This window comes from Sphaerodactylus townsendi, linkage group LG10 (genome assembly GCF_021028975.2).
Source record: "Sphaerodactylus townsendi isolate TG3544 linkage group LG10, MPM_Stown_v2.3, whole genome shotgun sequence".
Lineage (NCBI taxonomy): Eukaryota > Metazoa > Chordata > Lepidosauria > Squamata > Sphaerodactylidae > Sphaerodactylus > Sphaerodactylus townsendi.
In genome coordinates, this window is record NC_059434.1 from 12,377,143 (window position 1) to 12,390,072 (window position 12,930).

At 44.3% G+C, this 12,930-nt stretch overlaps 2 protein-coding genes across 3 annotated transcripts in view; one reads left to right on the forward strand and one right to left on the reverse strand.

Annotated features, from left to right (window-relative positions):
• The window catches only part of FAM114A1 (family with sequence similarity 114 member A1), a 40,590-nt gene extending 32,347 nt beyond the window's left edge, over positions 1 to 8,243 (reverse strand). Inside the window, exons 1-2 of the mRNA XM_048508715.1 lie at positions 8,049 to 8,243; positions 2,581 to 2,916 (exon numbers count right to left, since the gene is read on the reverse strand). Of these exons, the coding sequence (XP_048364672.1) occupies positions 2,581 to 2,916; positions 8,049 to 8,213 (501 nt within the window). The 5' untranslated portion in view covers positions 8,214 to 8,243. The remainder of the gene's footprint in view (positions 1 to 2,580; positions 2,917 to 8,048) is intronic.
• Positions 8,024 to 12,910, forward strand: LOC125439788 (toll-like receptor 6). Of its 2 annotated transcripts, none has more exons than XM_048509006.1 (2): positions 8,024 to 8,293; positions 10,432 to 12,910. In XM_048509006.1, exon 2 carries the CDS (start codon positions 10,496 to 10,498, stop codon positions 12,863 to 12,865), a length of 2,370 nt encoding a protein of 789 aa, XP_048364963.1. In that variant the 5' UTR covers positions 8,024 to 8,293; positions 10,432 to 10,495; the 3' UTR covers positions 12,866 to 12,910. The 2 variants fall into 2 exon arrangements, with proteins under 2 accessions (XP_048364963.1, XP_048364964.1); XM_048509007.1 differs by having other exon boundaries at positions 10,437 to 12,910.
• Positions 12,911 to 12,930: the final 20 nt, after the last annotated feature.

The window sequence follows — 12,930 nt, forward strand, 5'->3', positions numbered from 1 at the left end:
GGAACTTTTAACACCAAAGCCAATCGAATCATCTTACAAAGCAAAGTCTTGCCGCTCATTTTTAGGCTGCTCTCAGTTTAAATGGTATACCAAACACCTGCTTTCTGTGGGACACATATAGTTATATACCAAGCAAAAGCACTTTGCAGAGCGGCACAAGCAATAAATGTTTGTGCACAGAGAAATGCACCAGTTCCACCAAAAATAATGGCAGGCCTCCATAACCTTTTATGCCTGACTTGCCTGCTCAGATCACAGCAACAAAGGTAAGGAGAACTGCACCCATATACCACAGAATATTGTGCTACTGTTAGCTTTAGCAATCATTCACAACTCATGAATCATTCCATTATTGGACAAGGAATTATTATGGAAATATTGGACAATATATACCCCACTAAAACATTCCCTTCTCACTGGACACAGTGTGTAACAGACTTCCCTCTGTGATACACCTCTGAAGATGCCAGCCACAGATGCTGGTGAAACGTTAGGAACAAGATCTACCAGACCATGGCCACGCAACCCAGAAAACCCACAACAACCAGATCAACAGTACATTCCTAAGCAGCATTACACCCTTCTAAACCTTTTATTAAAACCACTCAAAATAAAAGTGTGTTCTTTTGTTTGCTCTTGGCTTTTGCTTAGGATGAACCTGTCTTTCTGCAACCCAAATGATAATAGAATCTGTTCATATTATAATATCTGGTGGTAATATCTCTAGTTTTTTTTGGGAATGCATTCCTGGGTAGTTCCCAAAGGCTCCTTGAATTCTGCACTCATGTGACAATGAATACAAAAAAGGGCAGTTTTTGATGTATTACCCACTCATTCTTAACAAAGCATTACTTGAATGCTGACAGGAAAAAATAGCAGCTATTGCATACACCCAAACATTTGTTCCTACTTAGAAACCAAAAGCATACAAAACCCCACACTTAGAAGAATGCAATAGTATGTGAACACATATTGTAAGAACAAAAGCATAGTTTGTTTCCATTTGAACTTTTTAAAAAAATAATGCTGCTCTCGCTAAAAGATAGCATTACACATTCCTTTAACATGCTATATAGTTCTGTTCCCTTCTGCCCGAAAGATGTGGGCGTGCAGGCATCAAAAAAAAAGGTCAGGGGAGGAGGCTGTAACATATTCCAAATGCATAATCATAAGTGTAATCATGTTAAGATATCAGAAAATCCAAGGGGTCTGTGGTATTGTAAAGACTAACAGATTTACTGTGGCATAAGAATATATGGCCAAGAGCCCATTTAATCAGGAACTCTGATAATTGTATGCACACCTGTCAATATTCTGAGAGCATCAGGCAAAGAAGGACGTGGGCAGGCATTGATACGTTATAAGAGTGGAATTACATATGAAGATACTCCCAGGAAAAAGAAAGCCAATGACAAATTCTCTCCCTCTGTAATGTATACGGGTTAAAACTCAACACAGTGCCATCACTTTAAGGAATATGTAGACATACCCTATTTAAAATATAATTTTGACTACAATATAGAAGAGACTAAAAGTAAAGCCCATTTTACGTTAAAACAAAATGGACTTTTAGAAAGGGGTGGGGGTTAGGATGACACACATGACTAACCCAGGAAATAGAAAACACAACCTCTGAGAAGGTTTTAACAATCCCAGCAAGGAGTTTGCGGTGCTTGGGCCGCAGTGCCTGGAGACATCGCGGAGCCTGCCCGGCTCCTTGCCTTGGGGCGGGGAGAGGTCAGGGCTGGCGGGTGGGTCCAGTTCCAGGCTCGGGAACTCTGCCGCTGCAGAGGGGAAGAAAGCCGGGAGATGGGGGAAGCTGTTGTGGCCACCCAAACTTGGAGCAGCTGTGGCTGGCAGGCGGGGCAGCTTTGTGCCGGTCGCCTTGCCAGCACTTGGCTGCACAATGAGGGCAGGGTGGTGGTGGCAACATTCCTCTTCCCAGGTGCAAAGAGAAGCCTCGGAGTGGGGAAACCTTGGGGTGGGGGGAGTGTGGCCCGGGGAGGCTGGGGTGGTCCTGGAGGGATCACCTAACTGTTTGGGGGATTAGACTGGGCAGGCAGGTGAATGAGGGGGGCTTCTTCTGGGCCTGCGGGACCTGGCATGGTGAAGGCTGCACTGGATAAGAGAAGGGCCAGGTGCGGGAGGCACAGGAGCTGAAGAGAGCAGGAGGGTCTTGTGACCGTCCCGCTCCCTCCTCCAAGTCCAGATGCCTCGGGCACAGCCTGTCAGCTCGCCCAACTGCTGCCACTTGTCAGTTCTGCTCCTCTCCCTCTTCAACCTCCATTTCCAGCAATGGAGACTGTGGCTTGCCCAGGTGCTACCTCTCGCTTGCTTGTTGTTTTGGCCTTTGCTCCTCTCCTTTCTCAGCCTCCATTTCCCATGACAGCAGCGGCTTCCCTGCCGAAATGGAGCAGACTGTTTTGCACGTGAGGATGAATCCTGAACCAATGGGTGTGCGGAGGACAGTCCGGCGTTCCCATTGGCTGAGGATTCGTCGTTGTGACAAAAGACATATAGGTTAAGATATATAATTAACAGTGAAAATCTTTTTGAAAGAAAAGGAAGTGTGTTTCTTACTGGGCTACTCTGTTCATTCAGTATTTCAGATTCAGGTTCTGGTTTGAGGCTCACAGTCTCATTGCATTCACCAGGAACAATCTCAGATAGGTCTCCGCTAGAAAGTTCCTCATTCAAAGGGTGACCCGATGTGGCCAGATCCCTTTCTTGTCCGTGGACTGAGCAGTCAGAAACTTTCTTCTCATGCTGTGATGGTACAAGTTCTACCGGTTCATTGCATGTTTCACTGTGTATCTCTGTGACAGAGGCTGCAACATTACTTCTTGGTTCTAGTATTTCTCTTTTTTCTTCTTCAACGATCACGTCATGGGTGTCTCCAGACATTTTTTGTAAATTCTGCATACAAACAAGAAGATAATGTAATATGCAACTGTTAATGAATGAAAATAAGAACATAAGAACGTAAGAACTAGCCTGCTGGATCAGACCAGAGTCCATCTAGTCCAGCTCTCTGCTACTCGCAGTGGCCCACCAGGTGCCTTTGGGAGCTTACGTGAAGGATGTGAAAGCAATGGCCTTTGGCTGCTGCTCCTGAGCACCTGGTCTGCTAAGGCATTTGCAATCTGAGATCAAGGAGGATCAAGATTGGTAGCCATAGATCGGCTTCTCCTCCATAAATCTGTCCAAGCCCTTTTTAAAGCTATCCAGGTTAGTGGCCATCACCACCTCCTGTGGCAGCATATTCCAAACACCAATCACACGTCATGTGAAGAAGTGTTTCCTTTTATTAGTTCTAATTCTTCCCCCCAGCATTTTCAATGTACGCCCCCTGGTTCTAGTATTGTGAGAAAGAGAGAAAAATTTCTCTCTGTCAACATTTTCTACTCCATGCATAATTTTATAGACTTCAATCATATCCCCCCTCAGACGTCTCCTCTCCAAACTAAAGAGTCCCAAACGCTGCAGCCTCTTCTCATAAGGAAGGTGCTCCAATCCTTCAATCATCCTCGTTGCCCTTCTCTGCACTTTTTCTATCTCTTCGATATCCTTTTTGAGATGTGGCGACCAGAACTGAACACAGTACTCCAAGTGCGGTCGCACCACGGCTTTATATAAGGGCATGACAAAATGACACCCCCCCCCACACACACACATGATTGAATGTTACTGGAGCCTACTTTGAACGTGACTACCTCAGACTAAAAGAGAACATTTCCAAAATCATACAAACCCTTTTAACTTGTTATGATTTTGCTGCTTCTTCCTTGCTTACCAGGAGAGCGTGCTACATACAATCCTCAAGATGTACACTGACCATTTTGAGCGAACAGAGGCAGCTAGTATATTTCCAGCTTCAGAACATATGAATGTACACCTCAATAAGATGGATTTCTGCATGTGCTGAAGCTGAAAAATACACACATTGCCTTATTCACACAAAGTGGCAAATATGGTTAGCAACTGAATTGTTTGGTATGTGAGGCAGGAGTGGCAAAACTTTAACAGGAGTTTCCAATGTTATAATCATAGGTCAGTGATGGCGAACCTTTTTGAGACCGCGTGCCCAAATTGCAACCCAAAACCCACTTATTTATCGCAAAGTGCCAAATGCGGCAATTTAACCTGAATAACCCCCTCGAGCAGGGGCCAGCCTGCTGTAGCCTCCAGCAAGTCCCACATGCGCCGCTCTGAGCCTCCCTAGCATCTCTGCCGCCTCTGCACCCCCTCCCCCCTGGGCAGCAGCCACCTGGAGCACAGGCACCAGGCCTGCCAGCCGAGTCCTCCCTGCTCACTGAGGTGCACGAACATCAAGGCCAGTCTAGATGTGTGTGTGTGTGTGTGGGGGGGGCAATTTCGAACTCTGTGCGTGCGTGCCTGCAGAGAGGGCTCTGAGTGCCACCTCTGGCACCCGTGCCATAGGTTCGCCACCACTGTCATAGGTGCTATGATGCCCACCTTTTCTGGTGCTCACCAAGTGTTTTTAGTAAGTGGGTGGGGCTAGGTAGGATTTTTGCCCAGCAAGGCTTCTGATTGACTACTGGAGGTTTGATTGACTGCAGGTTTTTTTAAAAAATGATACTTTGGCAGCAGCGGTTACCACAGCACAAGGATCTACACTGTGCTACTGAAGTTAAGCTTTGTCAACTATTTTGTGACAGCCATTTTGTTGCTGCACCCACCCTGTCGTATCAGAACCTCGAATTAGCCCACAAGCTCAAATAGATGTGGGACCCCTGGAAAAACATCTTCTGCGCAGAATGGAATGTTGGGAACTGCCTATCTGTTTGTCACACTCTGATCTTTTGTCAAGCTCAGTACTGGAACAGCAAGTAAGCCGTGGGACTAAAGTACAGAGTTCTTACTGCATTGTTTTCAAGTTGTGATCTGCCCTCAGTGAGAAAGGGACCTATAAATGAAGTAAATAAACACATAAAATAAGAGCGAAGAGATTGGAACAGCCAATGTTCCTCACACTGGAAGTACGCTTCTCTTTTATACCCCCCCCCCCCCCCCACAAAAGTCAAGAGTATTGTAAATCACAACTGGAAATCTCAGAGAATTTGGTCATGCCTCTATCACAGTGGTGGCGAACCTATGGCACGGATGCCAGAGGTGGCACTCAGAGCCCTCTCTGTGGGCATGCGCGCACAGAGTTCGTCATGTAGGGGGAGTGGAAAATCACCCCCTCACACACTCATATATCTAGGCTGGCCTTGCTTCTGAGTAAACCCTAGGGTCGTGATTCACCCATTCGAAGCGTTGCACGGTTGCTTCACCAAGCTTACTCCCGAATAACGTAAACCTCAGAGCAAACCGTTTTTTTCTAAACTAAAACCTCAATATTCAGGTTAAATTGCCATGTTGGCACTTTGCGATAAATAAGTGGGTTTTGGGTTGCAATTTGGGCACTCGGTCTCGAAAAGGTTCGCCATCACTGCTCTATCAGTACCAATTTAATGATCCAATTATATCTCCAGCACCAAGGAAGGCGGATTAGAAGGGGGCGATGCCAGAGCATTGAATTGTGAATTGTTACTGTCAGTCTCTTTGTTGGATTAGTGTTCAGAGGAATCATTTATTATTTATTTTCAGCCTGTAAGGGAGGATCTATTCAACTAATATAACACAAAATTATGAGAGTATATCTGGATAAAGGGTAATGATGGGGAAAGTCTTCTTCACCCAAAACATTACCCCTGCTCCTTGTCTGTGAAATTTCACAGGCTTTAGGTATGAATTATATAAGGAGTTCTTATAGGTCTGGTTCACATGTGCATTTTTAACGTTTGATGATGGCATCCAGTGATACAGAATTAACACGACAGATGGAATACTCTTTTTAAAAGAATTGGTTCATAAAAATCAGAGGGATAGCTGTGTTATTATGTTGCAACAAAAATAAACAGGAATCCAGCAGAACCTTAAAAGATTAATGAAATTTATCCTAGTACAAGTTTACTTCATCAAATACATCTGATGAAGCCAGCTCTTTCTAAACTAGATTTTGTTAGTTTTTAAGGTGGGAATTAAACTGTGCTTAATTCTTCACATATTCAGTTGCCAGTTATCACAAAAACACAGTATCTAGGGATTTCTGTAATTTTCACCTCCTCTATCTTATAAAAACAAACATTTCAGATATACAGAGAACAACTAGGAACTGAAATGTGTGAGATCGTATGAATCATCAAAATGTCTTGAGGCTATGGGGAAGAAATTTGCTGGTATAGTAGATAGGCCATGGTTACACAGCCATTTGTAAATATTAATTAATTTAGATGATCTAAACATAAAACTCAGTCTACTTTTCTGCTCTGATTCTGGGGAAGTTAAAGGTTAGTTATCAAAGTAAACAGTGCTTGAAATAATCAGCGGAGTGAGCTATATACAGTTACAGAATGTGACTTGAAAATCAGCTCACTGTAAATGTTACATACAATAACTCAGGAGCTCTAGTAATGCATGTCACCAGACAAATTATCTTACTTCTCCATGTTCCTGTTAGACCACTGTGTTTTGTATTTTAGTTATCTTTAACAGCAAACAGACAAACAAACAAAACAGTATCACATAGCTTTGAGAATTATAAACAGAAATGACATGAGATAAACTGATTCTATATGATGAATCTATCCAGTGCAGACTGTCACTATTACCGTGTTTCCCCGAAAATAAGACAGTGTCTTATATTAATTTTTGCTCCCAAAGATGCGCTATGTCTTATTTTCAGGGGATGTCTTATTTTTCTGTGTTCTGTTGGTCGGGCATGCTTCCAAACAAAAACTTTGCTAGGTCTTACTGTCGGGGGATGCTTTATATTTCGCACTTCAGCAAAACCTCCACTATGTCTTATTTTCAGGGGATGTATAATAAAGAAACGGTATAATAAAGATAATAGCAACAATTCAGCAGAAAAGTTTATCGAACAGCAATCTGAAACTCTGCATGCTTCAAACCAGAAGTATTTGAAATCGACATATTCTAAAAACCGTTTTAAAAGTTATTATTGGTGTTGTTATTATTTATCATCCCACCTCAATTGACACAAAAATAAAAATGAGGCCAAGAAAAGTCACCTGTTTGATCTCACCTCTCCCAGCAACAAAACAGTGACAAACCCAAACATATTGACATGACCTCTGGGCATATACCTTTGAAGAACCGTAAATCAATAAACACAACTCCTTGGATTAGAGTGACATCTGCTGACACAGCTAGGTCCTGAAATTAATTTTTTCCCCAATTTCATCTGTTCCTCAACAGCGAGATCCGACACACATACATTAAGGAAAAGCGAGTTTACAAAAAAATGGACACCCATGGCATGAATCCCAGACCTATTCCGCCTGTGCAAACCCTCTACATCAGGACTCAAGTTCTTCCAAGGATCTTTTTCTGCCTCCTCCTAAATTAGAACTTTAACCGTCCAACAAGTCTCTTGGGAAGCGTAGCAACAACCCAGGGACAGAGTCCTTATTGCATCGGTTTGCAAGTGATCCCTCCTGATACACTGATTGCAAAGGGGGGTTAGACTGGAAGGATTCTGCCCACGATTGCAACTTTACGCAAGATCTGGCAACCCCGCAAGAAAATCCTTTCTTGGCAGAAACAGTATGTAGAGGACCCCCCACCCCACCCCTCGCGCCTTTAGAGGTGCCTGGAGAAAGCATGATTATTGCGACCAACTCCAAACTCAGGCCCCGTCTGCAGATGCAGAATAATGCACTTTCAATCCACTTTGCAGCTGGATTTTCATGCGCGGAATATCTGCAAAGTCCACTTGCAGATAATGGTGCAAATGGATTGAAAGTGCATCACTCTGCATCTGCAGAAGGGGCCTCAGTTTGCACCAACAGGGGAGGGAGGGCGAGAAAGCAACAGGAGGTTGCTCCTAAAAAGCAGGGAAACACCACGAAGCCTCTCTGTGCTGGCTGAGGCGCGGGAAGAGCCTCTCTCTCTCTCCCTCTCTCAGGCCAGAAAACAAAGGGAACAACAACAGCAAGAAGAAGAAGAAGAAGCCACTTTACCACAGAGCCCGTCCCGGCGCGGCTCCTGCCCTTTCCTCTCTCTCCGCCCGGCCACGTCGGCACAGGCTGCAGAGGGCCGGGGGTGAGGAGGCGGGAGGGCCGCGCCGAGAAGGGGACGGGCTCTCCGAGTTCACGCCCGGCCCTCCCCTCTGCTGCGAGGCTCATTCCCGCCCGGAGCAGCGGCGCCTCCAAGCCGGCCGTCCTGCCTGCCTGCCTGCCTGCGAGACTCGGCCCGCCTTCGCCTCGTGAGTGTTTATTGCAGGTGGAGGGAAAGGGCGGGATGCGCGAACAGCCCCTTTGGAACGCGGCAGGTAGAGGGAGGGAGAGCCGCGGCACGGCACGGCACGGCACGGCACTGCTTGCCGCCAAAGGATCTAGGACCCCGGGAGTGGGACCCTTTCGGTAGACCAGCACGCTATATATCCTTTCCCCACCCATGTCTTATGGGGCGTGTGGACCGCTTTGGACCAAGGGCCCCTATAGGTGAGATGTGTTAGCTCCCAATTTTTGCAGGTGCGAACTTCAGGTTATCTCCTATGTACCTTGCTGGACAAAAAGATCTCATCTCCCAGCGAGAATGCAATATTGTGTGAAGCTCGGCATACTTCAAAATAGAAGTATTTGAGATCGACCTATTCTAAAACCGTTTTAAAAAATTGTATTGTATTATTAGTTGTCCTCCCGGCAAAATGGACACAAAAATAAATAGGATACCGAGTCACCTGTTTTATCGTGATCTTATCTCTCCCAGAAAGAAAACAGTAACAAACCCAAACATATTTACAAGCATGGCCTCTGGTCATATGTTTTTTGAAGAACTGTCAATCAATAAAGTCGACTCCTTGGATGAGAGTGACATCTTCATTTGGGCTCCAGTGCAGAAAAGCTCACACAGGAATAAAAAGGATCTTGTAAGAATAGAAAGAGGCACCAAAAGTGAAAGTAAAACCAAAACATGGCCTGCATTTGAAAACATAGTCACGTTTTGCCAATAGGTAGACAGTCATGTCTCAGCTAGCACAATCTCACATCTAATACAATCAATACCAGCTAGCAGCCCTCACCTCATGAGGTGCAGTGAAAGAGGTGCAAGGTATGCCAAAGGATACCCCCAGCCTCACATGGGAAAGGATGCACCCAGCCATGCCCCTTGTAATGGGTGAGGGGCACTCTGCCTCACCCTGTGAACACCTGGACAAACCTTAACCCAGATGCGGGGATTTGGTTAGGAAGGGCTTTTTTCAACCTCACTCCCTAAGGCGAGTGGAGATTTGGCAAAACCCTCTGGCACACGTGCCAAGAGAGTGGCACCTCCAGAGCCCTCTTTCTGTGGGCACGCTTGGGCGGCACGTTAGTGAGTTACGATCATGTAGGGGCCGAAGAAAAATCCTTGCCCCCCCTCACACACACACACATCTAGGCTGGCCTTGGCTTCCTGGAAGTGATAAACCACTCACTAATTGGGCTCCAGTGGATTGGTCACCCATTCAAAGCGTTGCATGGTTGCTTCACCAAGCTTACTCTTGAGTAAAGTGCTCATTGGAGCAAACTGTTTTTTCTAAACTAAAACCTCAGTATTCAGTTTAAATTGCCATGTTGGCACTTTGCGGTAAAGAAGTGGGTTTTGGGTTGCAATTTGGGCACTCGGTCTTGAAAAGGTTCGCCATCACTGCTCTAAGGTATGGAATGCATGTAGGTGTTACCTCTCCATGGTCAGTGTCAGACAAGCTATTCAGCAAAACCAAAAATGGGAAATGCACTGGACTTCCCCTAGTTATGATGTGCTGAAGTTGGCAGAGATTGCATAGCTCCCTGATTTACATATATCTAAAAATATGTATTTTCCCCAGAGTCCATATGCAATTTACAGGTTCCCCACCACCACCCCATGCACACACCTCCTGTTATAAAGAGAGCTGCATTACTGGCACCTGCAAGTTTAAGTCATAGAAATGCTACAGGTTTTATTAATATTGATTTGTTCTATCTGCGAGCCTGTCAGATCACTGCTGTCAGCTGTCTAAAAAGACAGGAGGTCCCCTACACACACTAGAAGATAGGATAATGTTTGGAAGTACATTTCCTTCAGCCCAGGTTAGCCTGATCTCATCAGATCTCAGAAACTAACCAGGGTTGACCTTGGCAAGTATTTGGATGGGAGACCTCCAAGGAAAACCAGGGTTGTGATGTGGAGGCAGGCAGTAGCAAACCACCTCTGAATGCCTCTTGCCTTGAAAATCCCACCAGGGATCACCATAAGTCAGATATGACTGGACAACAACACCCACCCACCCCTCTTGAACAGGTGATGAATATATTTGGCATTTAGGTGCTGATTCTTCTTAAATCTTAAAAGTGCTTCTAATTCAAATGTTGTTTACAGGACAGTACCTCATATGGAGAGATGAAAGAAACCACTAAACTCGTTTAAGGACCAGTTATGCATTATGGCTAAAGCGAGAAGACCAGTTACCCGGAATGTCTGTACTGTTTTCATTTTTATAACAGCTTTCTGGAATAATATACAGTCTACTGAGGAAACTGGATTCTCTGCCGTCTATTCAGACAGATTTCTTAATCAAGTTCCTAAGAACCTCCCTGCAGAAGCAACAGTGCTGGATTTATCACATAATAATATCTCTCAGCTCCAGATTTCAGATTTCAGTTATATTTTGAGATTGCAGGTATTAAACCTGTCTCATAATGTCATCCAAGAGCTTAATTTCAGTGTCTTCCAATACAATGAAAACTTAGAGCACCTGGATTTGTCACACAATGTCTTACAGACTCTTTCTTGTCATCTTGCTCTAAGTCTCCGGCATTTGAATCTCGCTTACAATAACTACACCGACATGCTCATGTGCCCTGCGATTGACATGCCGAAACTGCAATATCTTGGTTTAGGTGCTAAGAGGATACAGGGATCAGATTTCAGTGCACTTACTAATTTACAGCTGGATACTCTCTTCCTGAGCCTAGAAGACCTCTCTGAATATAGACCTAAAAGTATTCCAGTGTTCAACATGAAGACCATTCAGATTGTATTTCACCCCCACAGAGATTTCCGTATTCTCTCAGATCTAGAACTCAATGCTACGGAAAGTTTAGAACTGTGCAACATCCATGATGAGCAAGTCAGTGAGTTAAAAATGTTCTTGCTGAAACTTAGTAGAAGAGGAAGATTACTGAACTTAACATTGAACAATATGCGGTGTTCCTGGGATGAGTTCATCAGCATTCTGCAAGCTGCATGGGAAACCACTGTTGAACATTTAGTTATCTCTAATGCCACTTGGATGGATGCAACTAATGCAAACAATTTTAATTATACCAAAACATCTCTCAAAACATTAGTAATTAAGCAGACTATAATCACTTCAATTAAATCTGATCCACAACACATGTATAGGATATTTTCGAACATGAACGTCACAGCATTGACTGTTTCTGGTGCCAAGCTGATACACATGCTTTGCCCTTCCAATCCCAGTCAGTTTACCTACCTATGTTTTTCGGATAACATTTTAACAGATGCAGTTTTCAAAAACTGCAATAATTTGGCACTCCTTGAAACGCTTATTCTATCAGTAAATCAGCTAACAAGTCTAATAAAAATGAGTTTAATGACCAGCTGCATGATGTCTCTGAAACATTTGGACATGAGCCAGAATTTGTTGCAATACGAAGCCCAGGAGAAAGGGTGCCACTGGGGTGAAAATCTGGCTGAACTGAATTTGTCATCGAACCTGTTGTCCCATTCGGTCTTTCACTGTTTGCCAGTCAACATTCAAAAGCTTGATCTACAAAACAACCTGATTGCCAGCATCCCCAAAGAGACGGTTGAGCTCAGAGCTTTGGAAGAATTGAATCTGGCTTTTAATCGGCTGTCTGATCTTCCTGGATGTGGTCAGTTTAGAAGTCTGAGACTACTGAATACAGAGATGAATTCAATCGTTGCACCATCTCCTGAATTCTACCGTACCTGTCAAAACATCAGAGAAGTCAAAGCAGAGCACAACCCCTTCAGGTGTTCCTGTGAAATAAGAGAGTTCGTGGACCTTAGCAAACAAGGGTTAATGGTCTTGGTTGGCTGGCCTGAGTCTTATTTGTGTGAATACCCAGAAGATGTAAGAGGAATCCAGTTAGAGGAATTTCATGTCTCTGAACTTGTCTGCAACACCACGCTTCTGGTTGCCGTGGTTCTAGTCATTACAGTGGTCTTTGTGGCTGTCGTTTGTGGCCTGTGCATCTATTTGGACATCCCTTGGTATCTGAAGATGATATGGCAGTGGACTCAAGTGAAACACAGGATTTGGAAAAATAAGCCTGAAGATGTTCTTGATCATCTCGAATTCCACGCCTTTATCTCGTACAGTGAGCACGATTCGGACTGGGTGAAGAATGTCTTGATTCCCAACTTGGAGAAGGAGGATGGTTCTATTCAGATCTGCCAACATGAGAGGAACTTCATTGCAGGCAAGAGCATCGTAGAGAACATCATAGACTGCATTGAGAAAAGTTACAGATCCATCTTTGTGTTGTCTCCCAATTTTGTGCAGAGCGAATGGTGTCATTATGAGCTCTACTTTGCCCATCACAAGCTATTCCAAGAAAACGCCAACAACTTAATCCTGCTCGTGCTAGAACCAATCCCACCCTACATCATTCCCACAAAGTATTACAAACTAAAAGCTCTCATGGCCAAGAGAACCTACATGGAGTGGCCTGCAGAGAAAAGCAAGCAAGGACTTTTCTGGGCGAATCTTAGGGCTGCTATTCAAATTAGGCTTCCAGAGAAATTAATACATTTTGAATGAAAATTATTTTTTTATTTCTTTGAAATGAATTAAAGATTAAAGCAAGCAAGTGTCCTAAATGCACT